At 38.6% G+C, this 19,778-nt stretch overlaps 2 protein-coding genes and 1 long non-coding RNA gene across 4 annotated transcripts; 1 reads left to right on the top strand and 2 right to left on the bottom strand.

Moving 5' to 3' along the window:
- Positions 1-6,049: 6,049 nt before the first annotated feature.
- Positions 6,050-10,628, bottom strand: LOC135623381 (glycerol-3-phosphate dehydrogenase [NAD(+)]-like). The gene is made up of 11 exons (XM_065126300.1): positions 10,267-10,628; positions 9,948-10,024; positions 9,788-9,860; positions 8,609-8,826; positions 8,423-8,530; positions 7,404-7,467; positions 7,276-7,313; positions 7,079-7,199; positions 6,946-7,000; positions 6,781-6,829; positions 6,050-6,400 (listed from the first exon to the last, which is right to left on the bottom strand). Exons 1-11 carry the CDS (start codon positions 10,442-10,444, stop codon positions 6,218-6,220), a joined length of 1,164 nt encoding a protein of 387 aa, XP_064982372.1. The 5' UTR covers positions 10,445-10,628; the 3' UTR covers positions 6,050-6,217.
- A 6,178-nt stretch (positions 10,629-16,806) lies between these two features.
- LOC135622330 (BTB/POZ and TAZ domain-containing protein 2-like) lies at positions 16,807-18,710 on the top strand. Of its 2 annotated transcripts, none has more exons than XM_065124090.1 (5): positions 16,807-17,053; positions 17,157-17,245; positions 17,329-17,650; positions 18,043-18,362; positions 18,448-18,710. In XM_065124090.1, exons 1-5 carry the CDS (start codon positions 16,922-16,924, stop codon positions 18,602-18,604), a joined length of 1,020 nt encoding a protein of 339 aa, XP_064980162.1. In that variant the 5' UTR covers positions 16,807-16,921; the 3' UTR covers positions 18,605-18,710. The 2 variants fall into 2 exon arrangements, with proteins under 2 accessions (XP_064980162.1, XP_064980161.1); XM_065124089.1 differs by having other exon boundaries at positions 16,809-17,053; positions 17,133-17,245.
- A 176-nt stretch (positions 18,711-18,886) lies between these two features.
- On the bottom strand, positions 18,887-19,739 carry LOC103996734 (uncharacterized). The gene is made up of 2 exons (XR_672610.3): positions 19,304-19,739; positions 18,887-19,201 (listed from the first exon to the last, which is right to left on the bottom strand). It is a non-coding gene; the product is annotated as an uncharacterized LOC103996734 (long non-coding RNA).
- Between the last annotated feature and the right edge of the window lie 39 nt (positions 19,740-19,778).

Consider the following 19,778-nt stretch of genomic DNA (forward strand, 5'->3'; position numbering starts at 1 on the left):
TCTTTCGTCCACCGTTCTTTAACGGATTGGACTACACTTATTGGAAAACTCGAATGAGAGTTTTCTTGATTTCTCTAAATCTGGATTTATGGAATATCGTTGAAAACCGTTTTCAACTTCCCTCCAAACCGATGAACGAATGGTCGGATTTGGAGAAAAAGAATTTTTCTTTAAACGCAAAGGCTATGAATGCCTTATTTTGCGCATTGGACAAAAATGAGTTCAATCGGATTTCTACGTGTGAAACGGCTTTTGACATTTGGCGAATTCTTGAAATCACGCACGAGGGAACTAGTAGAGTCAAACACTCGAAAGTTAACTTTTTATTGCATGATTTTGAGTTTTTTCAAATGCAACCAAGCGAGACTATAGGCGACATGTACACCCGTTTCACGGATGTCGTCAATAGTTTAAGAGCTCTTGGAAAATGTTTTTCGGATTTTGAACTCGTAAACAAGATTTTGCGTTCTCTTTCTAAAAGGTGGGATTCAAAAGTAACTGCAATACAAGAAGCTAAAAATCTAAACAACTTACCACTTGAAGAACTAATTGGTTCATTGATCACATATGAAATGACGTGCAATGCACATGAAGAACTTGAGAACCACCTTCCAAAGAACAGGAAGGATTTGGAACTCTGGACAAATGAATGCCACTTGAGCGATGACTCAAGTGATGAGGACAATGATGAACAAACCAACCTTCCAAAGAACAGGAAGGATTTGGGACATAGAACATTTGAAGACCACTTGAGCATAAGCTCAAGTGATGGTGAACTTAAACTACAAATGAAACGAAAATTAAAAAGCAATCGAACTACTTGCTTTAAACGCAAGAAGAAGAACAAAAATTGGGATGAATCGAGCTAATCTGAAGACGAGAAAGTCAACAAAAGCGAGGCGACAAAATACGCCTTACCAGCCTACGACGTCGAGGTAATTAAAATGCCTTTGGTTTATTTTGAAATTACTTGATGCTTTCATGATATATTTTCTTTTTTAGTTTAGAATTAATTTTCTTGAAAATTACATGTTTAAAAATAAAAATACAAAAATTATGATCATGCTGATAATTTCGAAAATAATTGCATATTTTATGATAAACAAACAAAATGATTTTGATCATGGTTAAGAAGTAATAATGTGTATCATGTTTAATTAACATTGTTGAATGAAATCACGTTTGATTTAAAGTAATGCATAAAGATGTAATATGAAATGGTTATTAACAATTTTATGCATGTGATTTTAAGTTATCCATGATCATGAGCTTGTTTGATCTTCTTGACTTAATTTCAAGATCTATAGCAAAAATCATGTTTGAATATATGAAAGTGTTAATTTCATTTTCAGATTCACTTAACAATATGCAGAAAAAGAATCTCTTAAAAAATGCTTTTCCCATCTGATCGAGATTAATGATTTCATGATATTTTATGAATCTCGAAATTAATTTTAATGACTTGATCATGAACTTCAAGTTAATAATTTAATTTGAATAAGTTTTATCTAAATCATAATCTTGATCTTGCAAAATTGAAGTCACAAATAATATCTCATGGTATTCATGAATTGATACTCACAATATGAAAGCATTGATATTCATGACTTGAATTGGATTGAAACATTGTATGCTTAATTTAATCATTCTCCTATGTTTCAAAGATTCCTTAAATGCCTTATGTGATGATTGAAAACTAATCTGCTTTATGATGAATTACGAATCATGACTTGATCTATGATATAAATGCATTGAAATGATTGAAATATTTAACACTTTTATGCTTTACCCCCTATTTTCTTCTTGTTTTCAATGATAAAATGGGGAGAAGTTTTGATCATGCATGGTAGGATATAATTTGACAAAATTGATACCATCATGATATGAAACATTTATGATGTACAATTATGCATGCAATACTTGTGCTTTCTAATTATGATGTGATGTATTGCATATCATGATTTAAAATGCTATGAGTGCCAAGTTACACATTTTGAGAAGAAATTGTTATATTGAAATATTAATGTAATTATGAATGGTGATATGATATCATGCATGTAATACTTCAATTTATGATAATGATGCATGCAATGATAAAATATTCATGATGAAAAATTGTCTTGACATTCATAACTTGATTATCCATCATTTGTCATGATTTTGAAATCGTTCTAAAAGGAAAAGAGAACTACAAAACTGTATTCTCTCTTTCTTTTTTACAATGACAAAGGGGGAGATAGCTAGCTTGTACAAGTCAAGAAGATGCAAAAACTTGATTGCTAGCTTACCTATTTTAAGAAGCAAAGATTGCTATCTTGCTTATTTCAAGAAGAAAAATTGTCTTCTTGAACATCACTATCTTGAATATCTCAAGAAGCAAAACTTGCAATTTGCACATTGCAATAGGAAGCAAGAATCATGAGCTTACACAAGAAATTTATCTTGCATTTGCTTTCGAAATTTTTGCTAGCTTATATATTGTGAAACTTGTAGATCGTAAAAATTGCTAGCTTGTTGGTCTAAAGAGAAGCAAAAAGTTGCTATCTCAAAAGAAGCAAATGTGCTATCTTGCCTATCTCAAGAGGCAAAAATGCTAACGTACGCATCTAGCAAAGTGAGCAAAATTTTCAAGAAGCAAGAGTTGCCTTCTTGAACATCTCTAATTTGCTAGCTTGCATAATATAGAACTTGCTATCTTGAACATTACCAAAAGTGCTATCTTATATGCTATAAAACTTGCATATCTAAAACTTGATAGCATGAATGTTCTAAGCATGATGTAACACTTGCTAAATCTTCTAGCTCCAAGATTGCATGATGATAAAACTTGATATTATGATTTTCATGCAAAAGAGTTGAACCAATATCACACACAAACACTTGATTGTGATACTTCTCCTTTTTGTTGATGACAAAGGGGGAGAAGTATGTTGATGAAAGTATGTTGATGACATGACATGTGATGCATAAGTTTATGCATATGTTCATGTTGACGTATTGCAAGTATTCATGATGAATATTGCAATGACTTGAATTCAGTTTGAATTCAAGGTTCTATCAATATGGCATATTGATAGGGGGAGTTTGTTTAAACTCCGGGAGTTAAGTTTAACTCCGTCATCAAGTGGTTGTCATCATCAAAAAGGGGGAGATTGTTGAATCTCGTATTTTGATGATGAAACTACTTGATATATGTTTATGATTTAATCTGCGTTTTGAGTGACGCAGGATGCTTCGATCAGGATGAGACAATTAAAGCAGGAAAATCATGTTGTGCCGAAGGAACATGTCAGAAGATTGGACGTCGGGCCGGTGGATCGGTCGGCGTATCGACAGAAGGCTTCGGGCCGTGGACTCGGGCATTCGGCCAAGAAGAGCAGGTATTGTGCCAAGGATATCGGAGTTGCGGAGTCAACTGGCCGATTGGGCAATAGGCTGCAGGAGAGGACGATGCGCCGAAGAATCGGACGAAGCGTCGAGAGACCAATGACATGTCGGACAACTTGGTTAATTGCTTAGGATTAATTGTCTCGATCGAAGTTTTGTTTTAATTGTGCAGGATTAACTATGATAACGATGAAGACATAAAGCGAAACAAAGTGTCGGAGTCAAGCGCGAAGGATTTGTTGCGAGTTCGAGAGTTCGACGGAAGTCCGAAGATTCGTTGGGAGTTCGCGGAGCTCGCCGAGAAAGATCGGAGCTTGCCGAAGAAGCTCGTTGGAACTCGCTAAGAACAAATCGTGAAGTCTAGGAGCTTGCCGGGAGTCCGCAGAATGGTTTCCGAGAGTTCATCGGAAGACCGCCGGAAGTTTGCCGGAAGCTCGCTAGAAGAAGTCTTGACTTGCGGACTTTGTAATAGCTTAGAAAATGTCTTTAAATTCATAGTTAGCACGTTAATTAGGGTTAGGATTAGGTGTTAATCCTATAACCCAAGTAGGGGCCAATTAGGCCCAAGTTCGGACTGGTTTGGACCAAGTTTGGAGCCAAACCAAGTGAGCTGGAATAGTGAAGAGGTGCCACCGCCAGGGTTGGAGGTAGCACCGCCCAGGCTATGTCTTCCTGCGAGGTTGAGAGGTGCAACCGCCCCAGCCAGGAGGTGCAACCGCCAGGGCTGCGAGGCTGGGAGGTGCAACCGCCCCAGCCGAGAGGTGCAACCGCCCAGAGCTCAGTCTTCGAGCTAGACTGGGCGGTGCAACCTCCTCTGCCAAGAGGTAGCACCGCCAGAGCTCAAGTTTCGAGCTCTGCCAGGCGATGCAACCACCGAGCTCAGTCTTCGAGCTCTGGCAGAGAGGTGCATCAGCCTGAGCTCAGTCTCGAGCTCTGCCAGGTGATGCATTCACCGAGCTCAGTCTTCGAGCTCTGGCAGAGAGGTGCATCAGCCTGAGCTCAGCTTGGAGCTCTGCCAGGTGATGCAACCACCGAGCTCAGTTTCGAGCTCTGCCAGGTGATGCAATCACCAAGCTCAGTCTTCGAGCTCTGCCAGGTGATGCAACCATCGAGCTCAGTCTTCGAGCTCTGGCAGAGAGAAGCAATCGCCTGAGCTCAGTCTTCGAGCTCTGCCAGGCGGTGCCACCTCTCCAGTCAAGAGGTGCAACCGCCTGATCCCAGAATTCTGGGATTTGATCGATTTGATCGTTTTGAGCTCGAATTTTGAATTGGGTTGGGGCATATAAATACCCCACCCATTCAGCACTGAAAAGATACAGACCTACACCGAAATCTTGATCTTTTCTGTGATTCTAAGAGCTCAAAAGTGTTGAAAAGCCTTTAAGTTTCCTCCTTCTGTTCTTCAAGTTTTCAGTTGTAAAGTGAGGAGAGAAAGGTTTGTAAAGGTTGTCTCCTGAGCCTGTCAAAAGGAGAGAAACTGTAAAAGGGCAGTTAGCCTTCGCCCATTGAAGGAAGGCACCTAGTTGACGTCGGCAACCTCGTCGGTGGAGGAAGCCAAAAGTGGAGTAGGTCAAGGCTGACCGAACCACTCTAAATCTCTGGTTTGCGTTTATTCTCGAGCACTTTATCATTACTGCAAACCTCCTTCATTACTACTGCTCTCTGCGCTTTCACGAACAAGTTCTAAGTGCTGTTCTTCCGAATATGCATTCAGACGTAAATTCGTATTTTCATACATTACAGTTTACGTTTACGTTTGATTCTGCAGAACTGTCTTCCGTGCTTTTACGAACGAGCTTCTTTGCAGTTTACCCTTACATTTTGATCCTATTGATAACTGCAAACTGTCCTCTACAATTTTACGAACGAGTTTCAACATTTAGACGTAAAACTGCATTCAGACGTAAATCGGCTTTCCTCGCACAATCATCATATCTCAGTTTACGTTTACGTCTTGATTTCAACTGCATACTGCTTTCTGCGAGTATACAAACAAGTTTCAAAGTTTAGACGTAAATCTGCGTCTAGACGTAAAACTGCGTTTAGACGTAAATCTGCGTTTAGACGTAAAACTGCGTTTAGACGTAAATCTACGTTTAGACGTAAATCTGAGTTTAGACGTAAATCTGAGTTTAGACGTAAATCTGCGTTTAGACGTAAAACTGCGTTTAGACGTAAATCTGCGTTTAGACGTAAATCTGCGTTTAGACGTAAATCTGAGTTTAGACGTAAATCTGCGTTTGGACGTAAATCTGCGTTTAGACGTAAATCTGAGTTTAGACGTAAACTGCGCTTAGACGCAAAACTACGCTTAGACGCAATCTGCGCTTAGACGCAAACTGCACTTAGATACAAACTGAGAATTTGCTTTTGAATCATAACAGTTTTTGAACGAACGCAACTTTTGGTTTTTAATCATTGTAAGATTTCCGCTGCACTAATTCACCCCCCCCCCTCTTAGTGCTCTCGATCCTAACAGTCTGTGCCGCAAGGACTGTGAACAGGTCATCAGATAAAAAGTTCAGTGACACATAAACGATGGAGTATGTGATTCTCCAACAATAATTGTGTGGGGATTGATGAAGTTCCTGCTGAGTTGTGACACTGTTCTTCCTTTACATAAAATCAAGATGAGCATCACTTGCACATAGCAAGAATGAGGGAAAAGAACTTTCGATAAATTACAAGGAAAATTTACTGATGATAGCATGCAAGGGATAATATTTTCAAGTGGTTTTGATTCCACAATGAAAAATGTCTGTGGTTTCATAAAGTTCATGCAGAAGTTCGACTTAATGTGGTCGATCTGCAAGTAGATACATTTAGGGATTCAGCAGTACTGAGCAAGACCTTCCACAATGGAGAAATTTGTCGCCTGCTCACTGTATTCGACTATTGCTGACGATGGGAGCTGACCGATGCAGATCTCGTGTACAGTCGTGAAAAGTGGGAATATGGCTTGCCATCCCCGGTGACTCAGAATTTCATAAACTTCTTTTGCTGTGGAGACACCCTTCAAGAGCAATATCGCACAGTTAAAACCACTAATGTAGAAGATACTGATGAAGGAATGCTTTATCACATGTTTTGTGACAAGTGCGAACTTGTAATACTTATGCTATTATTCAATATGAGCTCAATTTTTAGCTTTTGCATTGAAACTATAAAATTGGAAAGTGAAGCCTGGCATCAGTAAGGTTGTAAGTTTGGGGTTATTTAAACAGTTAGACACTATCAACATATGCTTTGATTTCCTTCCCTGACATGTCAAATTTGCACATTTTTGTATGTAGATGATAGAATTCGGTAAAATTTAAATATCTTAGAATTTTACATTTACACATGGAGATATTGTAAAGTATCTAAGCAAATTTATCTTAATCTTCATTGTACCTGTAACTTCTGGCCTCCTAATAGCTCTGCTTCTAGCTCATCAAATGATCTGTCATCAGGTTCCACAGTTCAGATAAAAAATTCATAGAAAAATAAGCCCCTCAGTTCAAATTATATGAAATCTGTGTACCCAAGAAAGAATATTTAATCTAGTCAGAGAATAACCTTTTGCCACCACATTTTGCAAAAGCCTCGGCAACTTTTCTGTTTCTCCCTCCAACTGCATAACAAAACCATAAGTGGTGATATATACTATATAGCATATTGATACAAAGGTTTGTATGAAAAAGCTTCTTACGACAAGTTGTTATTAGATCGGCCACACCACAGCTTTCAAAGAAGGTGCTGTCTCTAACAGAAGGGAATAGCAGTTTTGAAAGTGCACGCATCTCCCTTAAACCAATCCTCATTATTGCTGCCTGGTATATATTAAACATGAGGTTACAAAATGTTTTATGCATAAAGTCTTATCAAGGTAAATGTATTCATGCAAACCTTTGTGTTATTTCCCATGTTCATGCCATCCACAAGACCTGTACACACATTCATTACTTGACTGATTTTTTCCAAGGTAAATAGGACTATAGGAGTATCACAAAGTCAACAAAACTAATAGTTTGAACCTGCTGCAATAGCAACCACATTCTTCAGAGTCCCACAGAGCTCTACTCCTTCCACATCCTGTACCTGCAATGATTTGGGCCTAAGCTTACTTGATGCAGATAAATTATACTTAGCCATATCAACGTTCTTTCTTGCTCCAGTGCTGTGGGTGTTTGCACTTTAAATGCATAGTAGAACTCATTGCCTGTTGGGCACAGGATGTAAAATTATGCACAAGTTTCAACCTTTTTCTTTTCAGCTATAACATACATGGTTTCTCTGCATCCTTGCCGATGAATTCTATATGTTCCTTTGCTTCCTGAAATCATCTCAGTGAGGAATTTTGATTGTCATCTAATATCTAGAAGTAACCTGTTTCCTAAGTTGAATACTCTTTTAGTTACATGTAATGCAATTGCGATAACCAACCTTTGCTATATTATCATATATTTCGAAATGCAGCTCAAAATAATCAGTAAATGTTAATCATTCCTCAAGTTCAGTTTGGTTTGGGGATTTCTACCTGTGAATGGTAGAGGATAATCCCCGGTTAGAATTGTAATCCTAGTCTTATCCTAAAGCTTTATTAGATACAACTCTGATTTCCAGGAATATGTTTTACCTTGTTTCTTCAGATATGGTAAAAAAATACTAAAATATTAGAAAAGTAATCATATGGTTTTGGGCAATTTACTCAGATACCCTGCATCATCCCTGCCTCTCTCCCCATGTGTAATCCAGCACAATAGTAGTAATAAATTATGATGTCCTGTTTAGACTACTTGTCGTGCGAACAATCTCATTGCTCAGATTCCGAGAGTTCTGCACTTGGCTATCCTGTTTTGGCTACTCTGTCCTTTAGAAGTGATCTAGATAATTTTCACTCTCCTTTTCCTTTCACATCAACAATTTAGCACTATTTAAATATTTTAAAATTGGGAAATATCAATAGTGTAAAAATATAATGTATACGAACATGTGTGATGAACAAAATTGCCTTGGATAATCGGAAGCAGCAAATGAACAAATGAATGCTTACCACAGATACTAGGAAGTAAGGGGTGCAGAATAATCTAGCCCATCTTTGTGCAACCTCCTTTTCTTGTTTGTAGCCAATTGTCGCTTCGCTGAACTTCTCAACAGCAATCTGTCCAAAAGACACAAGTCATATTCCTGAACAGAGAAAACAAGTTAGAATAGATAGAAAAATCAGATAACTCCTTGCCTCATTAGCGATGTTAGCACCCATGAGAACACAACAGTTGATCCCAAGCATATCAGTTATAAGTTTCGAGATCATGCATGGCCCCTCCGTTTTAACCTCCATACCCTTAATCAGAGAGATGGCCTCTGTGTTGGGTTTTATTTTCCCTACGAGCCTTTTGCATATGCCCGCAACGAACTGGTGGGGAGTTACAAAGACCAGCATGTTGGCTTCTTTCACTGAAAACCAGATAGATGACATGTCAATTGCATAAGGATGCCCCAGAAACACATTAATTTACACTACTAATTTACTTGGAGATGTCTACCTTTCTAAATGATATTTTACATGCCCAAATGCATTAGCTTTGATATACATACACATCATCACAAGTGCTTGGCACCTCAAGCACTTTGAAGAAATTAAGAGAGCAAGAAAGGGTCAGCAATATTGAAAACGAGCTTGTACACCAGGGAGGTAAGTTTGTGGTGCACATCTTGTGTGGGTGAGAATTTTCCGTCGCAAACATGAAGGCATAGCATTGACCTAAATACATTTGGTGATACAACAAGTTCTTTGAATATTAAAGTCATACTGATATATTTCCAGTCCTCCCTTACCCCTTACCAAGGTTCTAAGTACTTTTCAAATCGCTCCATATTGAATGTTATTTCTCAGTCCAATGGTGAACAGGCACACAAACCAAACCTTTTTGGATCATCTAGTTGGGTTCAACCCTTTTTTTTATTTAATGTAAAACTTAAACCCGTCCCTGCCTCTCTATCTTCCTCATACTGCCTCGTCGATCTCTCAATGTTGGTCCATCCTCCTCGGTACTGCAGCATGTATCCGAATAACAATCGCTGGATTTTGCCCCTTAAATGGATTTCTCTATGTCATTTTCAATCCTCGTGGAGCTTAATTGTTGTTTGAGCATTACTCACAAGGTCATAAAGTTGTAAAAGATGCCTACGTTGATGTGGTTGGAATATCGATTACCTAAGAAACTTATCGATCATCTTCTTCCAAACTTCCTCTCTGAGTGGTACTCCTTCTAGTGTCTAAGCTGTCTACTTTGAGAGACTCAAAAGGCGAAGTCAGCATATGATGCTAAATAAGAATCAAAGTATCTTCTAATAATTTCTTTGAGCCTCTCAAATCTATTTTCACTTCAGTATAGTCCACAGATCAATTAGATACCTGCATTCTCAAGGTCAGGATCTGCAATCACATTCTTTCCGAGCTTTATGCCTGGAAGGTACTTTACATTCTCCTGTTTGTGGTATAGCAGAAATCATCAGCCGAGACAGAATTCATGTAGCACAAGTGCGAGAGTCAAAATGAAAACAGTGGATCTCACATTAGTTTGATTGATCGCCTTGGACAGCTTCTCTCCACCAGGCAGTATCTCTTCGAACACCCACATCCGTACTTCATCTGCATCATCGAAACAAACAGTGATATCTCTTTAATTGGGTTCCAGCGAGATAAATTATATGCTATCCTCATCTACAGCTTGAATTGTTCTGTAAAGGGGATTGAATTCTGAGCATCCGATGTGAGAGAGATCGATGAGAAAAGAGAGGAAAGAAATGCTCATTCCAACACCAAGAAAAGAGATGACTTTTGAGGCAGTATTGGATGTCATGCAGGGGAGCACATAGGAAGAAAAGATTCACCGTGGAAGATGGGAAGCTTGACGGTGTTGGAGGCGATGAGTTTGGCGGCGACGCTGCCCCAGTTGCCGCTGCCGACCACCGTGACCCTGTACCGAGGAGTGATCTCCTCCCGGTTGCAGCAGGTGGTGTTCATTGGTGACTTCACCTCGGGCCGCTTTCCTTCGATGGAAGGAGCCATGTATATAGATATGTGGGGTAGGGGAAGGTGGTGGAGGAATCGGAGGAGTTGGGCGCGGAGAGACCGAAGGGAGGCGATGTGGAAAGAATGGCGGAGCCGCCTATGCTCGCTCCCTCCACTTTCCGTTCTCCCCCCCTCACCTCCCCCACCACCCCCCCTCCCTTCTCTGTCAGCGCCTCCTTAGGTAGGCCAGCGAAGGTAAGAGACTTGTCACGTGCGTCGCCGAGGCCGTTGGGGTGTTTGCTTGGCTCGCGCTTAGTTGGCGGCCCCATACGCGGACATTACCTGCACGTGGGCACGTGCGAACCTCCCTTTTTTTAATGTGCATGCGTGACTCTTTTTTATAATAATAATAATAATAATAATAATAATAATACTAATAATAATAATAATAATTTGAAAGAGAAGATTAAGGGTAACATATTCGTCGCTTTTGATTAATTTTATAAAAAAAAAAAATATTCTTAAGTTGTTAGGGTAAGATTCTTTTAATTTTGATAGGTAAGAAACCTAATTGCTCTAAAATAGATAATCTAATATCTATTATACTCTGTAATATGTTGTATAAGTTGATCATTAAAGTTTTGGCTAATAGAATTAAATTTTATTTTAATAATTTGATTGATCAAGAATAATTAACTTTTATTCTAGATATAAATCTCCATAATAACATATTGATTGCAAGTGAGTTAGTTCATACGATCTTTTAAGTCTAAAAATAAATCTCTTATAGTTCTTATCAAACTTGATTTAGGAAATCTTATGGCTTAGATTCGCATATATTCTCCCTTTTTTTTTTTCTTAGGACAAGTTGACTCAATCTCCTCCTATCTTTTTATTTAACAAATCCTTTCAAACCTTTTTAAAGATCTTGTAAAGTTAGAAGAAGATTATCCCTTTTTAAAGGAATTAAGATTTCTTTTTTTTTCGTTGATGATAGTATTATTGCTATAAGAGCCATTAAAAAATCTTGTAAAATCATTATTAAAGCTTTCGAAACCTTCACCAAGATTATTTTATTTTTTTCTTAAAGTCGTGACCTCATCATTAAGCATAGAATTTTTAATATTTTAAATATCTGAAAATATGGATGATCACTGAAATATCTTAAATATCGATTGTTGGATAGTTATCAACGAATAATGATTGATAAAATCACCCGCGAGGAAGATATAAGGATTACCTTTCAAAATTATACTTTAATTAATTCTATCATTAATGTTATTTCTATGCTTAGTTTTGGCATGACTAACAAAGTACTTAATGGAATTACTTAACGAAAACTTATCTAATTAGTTAGGATAAAATTATCACTCCCAAAAATTTGGGAGGCCATGCTTCTAAGAATACCATCAATATCAAGGGACAAGGACACCTCTTTATAGGTTCAGATCATCAATGCCAATGAAAGAATAACAAAAAGAAATCATCTTTGTGATATGCTTAACACTATAGAGCTGGATTTAGGTAAGTTTTGTTGAAAATGAGCAAAATACCAATATATGGAATGAACCTTGGGTCAGCAAAACACCTTTTAATGCTTGGCCTACTTACATTAATGTTATTAATGTTATGGAAATGAGAAACTTCCAACATCTGGCTGAGCTCTTGGAAGGCAGTGAATTGAGTATTCATGTCTTGAATCAATTGTTTCATCCTAGCTTAGTGGCTAAGATATTAAAGAGTCATATCCCCTTAAAACACAATGAGAACAACAGGTGTGTGTGTGTGTGTGTATGGCTAACAGTGACTCTTAGTTGGTGAAATAGATTTATCCCAATTAGTCCACCAAAGGTGAAAATTATTCTTTAGAATAGTTTATCTAAGTCTGATCTCTTCTCCAAATGTACACATAGCCAAATGTCTCCATGTCCCGTTTACAAACTCTATACTGATTCCACCAAACATGAATTTTTTTATTGCTCCTTTACCCAAGAATACCAAAATCTGTTCTAATGAAGAACAAAAATTACTGTTGATGGTCATGTCATGCCAATAGCATGACATGTATACAACATGACTTAGAAGCTTGATGGCCAACTCTCTATGATTCCTTTGGCTTAATAGGAATGATTCCTTATATCAAAATCATTTGGACAAGTAGTCCTTTATACATTATTATTGTTATTATGATATATAAAATATTTTTATATTTATTTTTAAAATTTAAGATTAACATATATATTTAAAAGGAACATTCTTTTCTTTGAACATGATACATTATTCATATCAATACTAACTTGATATTCTTTTAAGCATCCAGAATCTCTTACGTTGATACGAGTTAATATTTGACGCATACCTCTACGACTAAAAATGACGAATGATTTTGTATAATTATTCCATAGATTTATTTTTTACTTAATTTTAATGGTTTACTCAAACTTATTATAAGAGGTCTTATATACGCTCTTAAACAATTTAAGTTCGGTGTATATTCTTATTTTTTGAATTCTCCAACTCTACTAACTTATTTATCGATACACCTGACAAAATTATTTATAGGGTCCCTACTAAATCTTCTAATATTGAGTATGTCATGTAAAGTAAATTAAATATTTTTAAGAAAAAAACAGTAATATAAGAGACTCAAGGTAATAATCTATCTTATAAAATAAGAATATTTAGTGTTATTATTACAAAAAGTATGACCATATCGAAGGATTATGTTATTTAAAAGGGCAACATAAATAAGCTAATTTTGTGCGGAGAGATAATAAATCTAAAAAAAAATTGCTTGTCGATTTATTACTGATGCACCAAACAAATATAATTTTATGATCAAGGTGAAGTATGGTGATTAACTTAAATGGTTCGATGCTTATAGAGATAGATATAATTTGCTTGTCTTCCTCCACTTCACAAAGCAGGCCCTCCTGCACACACACAGATCTCACAAAGCCACCTTGTGCGAGTGCAGTAGCTGCCATGGAAGGACAAGCGACTCGATGTGTTCATGGAGAACATTAAGTGCAAGACATGAAGGACAAGGCTTTACAGGCCGAAAAGCTAAACAAGCTTGGGGACATGACCAGGGAATTCGAACTCGAAACATTTTGACTGATAAGCGGAAATGAAAACAGTGCTGCTGATCTCGCATAATGCTGTGTATGATCTCTCATTCGGATGTCAAGCTCGATTCGGTTGCATGCAGAAGAATCATAATTTTGTTGCCGCTCCTAATGCTGAATTATCTAATAATAGTGACAGGAAAGGAGGCAACGATGTATTCAGTTCATTAAATTTGCTTGTTTTATTGGGCCAATTTGGCATAAGTTAGATCAAGTTTCAAGGTTGCTGTTGGCATAAATTTACATAGCACTTTCCTATCTAACTTTGAGGGGGAGGTGGAGAAACTTCATATTAAAGATTGGATTAAAATTAATTATGATGGAGCATAGAATCATGATTTAGATAGCGGTATTGGTTTCGTCATAAGAAAAAAGAAAAAGATAATTCATGTGTTTTTCTTAGTTATAAATATATATTTTCATATGAAAATAATTGAACGTATGCCGTGAATCGATATAAAAACGAACTCCATAAGTTTGATGTTCTTAACAAGCGAGCATCTTCGTCTTCGTCTTTGTCTTTGTTTTTGTCTCCCCAGCATCTCAGATCTGTCAGCATCCATCAAGAACAAGAGGTTGAAAGCAGTGTTCAGGGACTGCTTGTGACCAACCCATCGCCAACAGTGGTGTGAGTGCATGACTCATGTGACTTCTTCTGTTAGCTCTTTTTCTCTCTACATGATGACAATGGGAGCAAGTATGGTTGCTGATAGCAATGCAATGCAGAAGATGAGTAGGGGCAGGAAGCTGCCTCTTCTTCTTCTTCAATGGCAATCTTCCAACTTTTCTTTCTCTTTATTTTTTTTTGAAGAAAATCTACTCTACTCATTAAAATTCATTTAATCTTTGGCAGAAGTCATCTCCTAATGTTGTCTTTGAACTTCTTTTATGTGAAACAGAAAAATTGTGCTTTTCTTATTTTAGTTCATATTTTTATCTTCTTTGTTTCATCATATTTCTGTGACTAAATTCCATCTCTTTAATGCAAAGCATGTTGTGAAGCATCCATCTGAAGACAATCCAATGCGCAAATCAAATAAGAGTTCTAAAATGTTATCTTCTCTCTCACACAGTTCCTACCAATGATTAGGTTGAGTATGAAGCATTAAAACATCACATGCTCATTGACCAACAGCAGAGCAGGACATCATGACTAGATCTACCACCTAATATATTAATTCTAATTATTTATGTAATAAAAATATTATATATTTCTAAAATATATTATATTTTTTTATTTAAATCATAATATTTATTAAATGAATATGGTCTGTTATTATCAAATCAATATTTTAAAAGTAAAACTTATCGAACAAGATTCACTATCATCGTATTAATCTTTGAAGTATAAAAATTTATCAAATAAGATCTCGTTAAATTTTTAGTAAATAAATTTAATATATTATCATCAAAATAATATTTTAGATATAAAAAAATTATAGGATGAGATGTCGAACCCTCGACTTAGGTCAAGTCAGATATACTACTATCAAATTAATATTTTATGTATATAATTTAAAAAAATAGGGCTTAAATCATGTCTTATGGTGAGCCTCAAATAAAATCATGTTCAATAGTATAAATGATGCATTAGATTGTTGGATCAGATATTAGGGTTCAGATAATTTTTAATGTGTCATAGCTCAACTATGATAGACAATTTTAGGGACATGTGAAACAGGAGAGAGATGCCACAAGAGATTGAGATGGTCACATATGATGGTCCCAAGATGTGAGGGGATGCTGCCCATGTCCTAGTGCTGATAGGTGCAAATTACGACAAGCTTCTGAGTCAAACAGCTGGGACTACCCACTGCACTCAGCCTTATCATAAGGTAAGAACACAAAGATATAAGCTCATGTGCCTATTTGTGTACCAAAGCTTTCCATCTCATAGTCACATTATTAATGGACCAAAAAGTCAGTGGAACCTACTCCTTGGAGTCTTCTACACCACAATCCCAACCTTTTATTTTTCTTACATTAACTTGTTCAAGGTTTTAAATCCGATATTGAGATGATCTATATTTCGGATCAATCGAGCTTCGACACATATATTTTCCTCGGTTGACTTGTATCTCATTATAAGGAGGAGGAGGAGGATATTTTTTTAGAATAATTTTTATTATAGAAATATTTTTTTTTAGTGTGTTAAAGATTTTAGACTCTATTTTGACTCTCAGACTAATCATGCTAAACACACCTTCAGCAGTAAATAGTTTTGAAGGAACATCTATATTATCGAAGATTTATCTTGCAAAAGATAATGATTTTCCAAGAGTACCTCATTATGTGGATCAAAAGCTAATTTCAATACTAAGATCTATCGATTTCAATAATTTATAGGATCAAAATCGAGGTGAGTTCTATATCAAAATTATGATAATTTCTTAGATTATATCTGTGGCCACAAAAATGGCCACATCGGAGTTGGTGCGATGTCAAGTCACTAGTACACATCCATACTACAAACAAACGAAATGAGGTGATTTGATCTATTATTTTGTTTTGGCTTTTTCTTTTGCTTCCATCACAACCAAATCTTAACGTGATTCATATGCTCATTATTCTACAATTAAAAGATACATGGACCCAACGCATAGCATTAAGAATCTATCGTCGATCACAAAAATTTTTCCAGCTAACATCATCAAGAAAATAGTAAACTATTATGTCATAATAAAAAAAGTTTTTCTTAAAAGATAAATAACGAGAATCTGATTCCATCATTCGATCTTACTATCAATAATCAAGTTAGACCTCTTCCAAAAAAAAAGAAAAAGAAAAAAAACCACATTCAATTCGATGTCCTTGTCATTGGGAAGGTGGAAGGAAGCATCAGCAGCAAGCAGTGTTTGTGTTGAGATTTACAATAATTGCGAAGAGAGATTAGAGAGAGAGAGAGAGAGAGGTGGACGTATGATAAGTAGGAAGAGACCAAATGATTCATAGACCCCACGACAGTCAAAGTTAAGATCATGGATGACAGAGATCCAACATGGTTGTGGGCCTCCTTAAGTATTAGAAATTAAGAAAAAAACAAAATTATTCACATGTAAATAATATATTCAAATTTAGTGATTTTTTATTTATCCTTCTAAATTTAAGTATATATTTATATATATATCTCGTAATAAAACTCAAAACTTAGTTGTCACCGACAAAATCTAAATCTACTTAGTTGTCAGTGACGAGGCAGCAAGTCAGCTTCTCAATTGAGCTCCAAAAAATTGCTCTATTTAATTTGCGGCTGAGCAATCTACTGTTTGATGGTAGATTTTGCATCTGTCCACCCAACCCTTCTCTTCTATAAACGCATCCCTTTGCCCTTCACATCTCCCTCTCCTCCCTCCTCAACCTACTCTCCCATATAGAGGAGCCTTTGGGAGACCCATCCAACTGTGATATGGGAGCTTACGCTGACCGTCGAAATGGCTGCCGGCGATGGCACGAGGCCGGGAACGAGCACGTGCCTCCCACCGACGTCCGGATCGTGACCTCCGACGGCCAAAGCATCCCTGCTCATTCCACTGTTCTCGTATGTCATCATCATCGTCTTTGAATCTTGCTTCTGATCAGCTCAAGCCTTCTCTGGATTGATTGGGTCGTGATGACAGGCTTCGTCTTCCTCCGTGTTGCAGCGGATGCTGGATCGTTCGCGGATCCTCCACATCCTCGGTGTCCCCCACGACTCTGTCGTCGCCTTCGTTCGGCTCCTCTACTCCTCCAGGTTCATCATCTCGACGTGTGAACGCCTCTGTGTTGAGATCGAAGCGGGTAGAAGCTGTAAGCAAGCGTGGTGTCTACTTTCAGGAGTGCGACGTCGGCGAGAGAGGCGAAGGAAGAGATGGAGCGGCACGGCATGGCCCTGCTGGCGCTGTCGCACGCGTACCGCGTACGGTGGCTGAAGCGGCGGTGCGAGGCGGGCCTGGCGGCGTGGCTGAGCGCGGCGAGGGCGATGGACGTGCTGAAACTGGCGAGGCTGTGCGACGCGCCGCGGCTGCACCAGCGGTGTTTGAGGCTGGTGGCCGCGGACTTCGCAGCCGTGCAGGAGTCGGAGGGGTGGCTCTTCGTGCAGAAGCGTGATCCGGCCCTGGAGCTGGAGGTCCTCCAATTCGTGCAAGAAACAGCCCAGGTTTGTGATCTGATCATCGCCATGGATGCTTGTCTGAGTCGTAATAATGATCCTAATTCTTATTCTAGTAGACTGCTTGGTGATTAGATCTGGATACTTAGGGTGGATTTGTATCTGATACAGAAGAAATTAGCTGTCCTTTTTCGTTGTCTTTTGTTCTTGTAAGGTAGATTAAGGTAATTGGAATTCGTCTATCTTAGCTACCTACTCCGATCAAAGGAAGTCAAGAATTGAGTCGAACACTCGGTAGGAGGAGCCTTTGAGTGCTGAAAAGTCAAGTGAGAGAACATAATACATGAAATCCAAGCGATTCCCATTCCATTAACCGACGCGAATCGACCGAAACATAGAATCGTGTTGGGTAGTGGACTAATCCTCGGTGTTCTGCGCAGCGAAGGAAGCGGTGGAAGAGAGAGAGAGCGGATCAAGCGATGTACAGGCAACTGAGCGAGGCGATGAACTGCCTGCAGCACATCTACACCGAAGGCTGCACCGACGTCTGGCCGCACAACAGCCGCCGCCCCGACAACCCTTGCATGAGTTTTAGCACGTGCGAGGGGCTGCAGCTCCTCATCCGCCACTTCGCCACCTGCGGCCGGAAGCTGCAGGCAGCCACCAAGACCTGCACGCACTGCAAGAGGATGTGGCAGCTCTTCCGCCTCCATTCCTCCCTCTGTGATCAGCCTGCCTCCTGTAGAATCCCTCTCTGCAAGTAAGCCATCCCTCTCGAGATCATCAACTATTGCTTTTGTGTCGAGTTGTTCTTCTGGGGTCTTACCTACCGTCGTTGGCAACAGGCAGTTCAAGGAGAAGATGCAGGAGGAGAAGCTAGACAAGACATGGAGGCTTCTGGTGAAGAAGGTTGCTACTGCTAGGGTTATGTCTTCATTGGCCAACAGGAAGGTGCCAAAAGTAGTGCACAAGTCATGGATGAGATGTAGAGGAACAAGATAGGGTCATGTACAATCTTCTCTTTCTCGGCATAGATGATTCTTTGATTCCCACCTTGTATGGAAGTAGCCAAATTCTACTCTAAGAATGATATTGATCTGTTGTATGAGATTGATATCGGTAAGATCATGCTCCTTACAGTAGCAGAAATAGAGATACGCAGACAAAACAGAAATGGCAAAACCAAGAACGAACAGTTTGCTTCGCTACGGTGCACACAGTGACATGGCAAACATCCAGTAGATGGATTCGAGCATGGTGAAATGAGAGAAAACAAGAACCAAATCAAGAACACTGTATTCCTTTTTCCATGGGATTGAGTTAAGTATTGCATTCACGTACTAAACATCTTGAGAATATATGAGAACTGCTAACCCAAAACTATACGTACTATATGAACTGCAGATTTCTATCAGTGCAACTTACGAGATACTAAGTTCTCGCCCTCTTCCACTCATGGAATGAACCTGTTGTTAATGGGTCTTCGATCGCTTACACGAGCGTAATCCTGATTCCACCACCAAGGCATCCCATCCGTCGTCGTTGTACTCGTTCCTCTAACCGGCGTCGGTCTCCGGTCATCGTGCAGCCTGATGGCGCCTTTGCATCAAGGAAATGAAGCACGGAGACAGAGAACATGTCAAGAACTTTGGGTGATAACAACAAGAATGACATGATGCAGTAGAAGGAAGGATGCTTTACCAGCAGCTGTAGGTTGTTGATGGAGGAAGGAGAGGACTGGAAGCGCGAGAAGAGCCATCCAAACCGCTGCGACTACTCTGAGATACCCCATACTCCCTCTCACTGACCTCCCTTTTGTATGGATTCAAAGTTAACTTCTCTCGTCGGTTCAACGAAAGGAGAGTTAAGCGAGCAGACAACCAGGTTTGCTAGTTCCAGTGGCTGGCCTACAGGTTATGAGAGAAAAGGAATCTCTAACTTCTGGTCTTTCTGTGAGCTTAGAGAAAGTTGTCTCTCTCTTCTTCTTTTGTTTCCTTTTGGAGGCTGAGATCTCTCAGAATACTTTTGTCTCATGTGAACTCCACTAGCAGAGTACGAGCACATGGCGGTGAGAAATTACTGGTCTAATGGGTGGACAAGGTCATAATGAGGGAGATGTTTATATGATTAGGGTTGGTTAAAAATCCTTTCCAAGTCAAAAAGGAGGATGGAGGGG

The sequence above is a fragment of the Musa acuminata genome, chromosome BXJ2-9 (genome assembly GCF_036884655.1).
Source record: "Musa acuminata AAA Group cultivar baxijiao chromosome BXJ2-9, Cavendish_Baxijiao_AAA, whole genome shotgun sequence".
Taxonomy (NCBI): domain Eukaryota; kingdom Viridiplantae; phylum Streptophyta; class Magnoliopsida; order Zingiberales; family Musaceae; genus Musa; species Musa acuminata.

Coding starts and splice junctions, on each gene's coding strand:
- LOC135622330 (XM_065124089.1), top strand. CDS start 16,922: ATGGGAGCTTACGCTGACCGTCGAAATGGCTGCCGGCGATGGCACGAG. Junction 17,246..17,328: donor CGGCTCCTCTACTCCTCCAG/GTTCATCATCTC, acceptor GTCTACTTTCAG/GAGTGCGACGTCGGCGAGAG. Junction 17,651..18,042: donor TCGTGCAAGAAACAGCCCAG/GTTTGTGATCTG, acceptor TGTTCTGCGCAG/CGAAGGAAGCGGTGGAAGAG.
- LOC135623381 (XM_065126300.1), bottom strand. CDS start 10,444: ATGGCTCCTTCCATCGAAGGAAAGCGGCCCGAGGTGAAGTCACCAATG. Junction 9,861..9,947: donor AGGCGATCAATCAAACTAAT/GTGAGATCCACT, acceptor TACCACAAACAG/GAGAATGTAAAGTACCTTCC. Junction 7,001..7,078: donor CGATCTAATAACAACTTGTC/GTAAGAAGCTTT, acceptor TTTGTTATGCAG/TTGGAGGGAGAAACAGAAAA.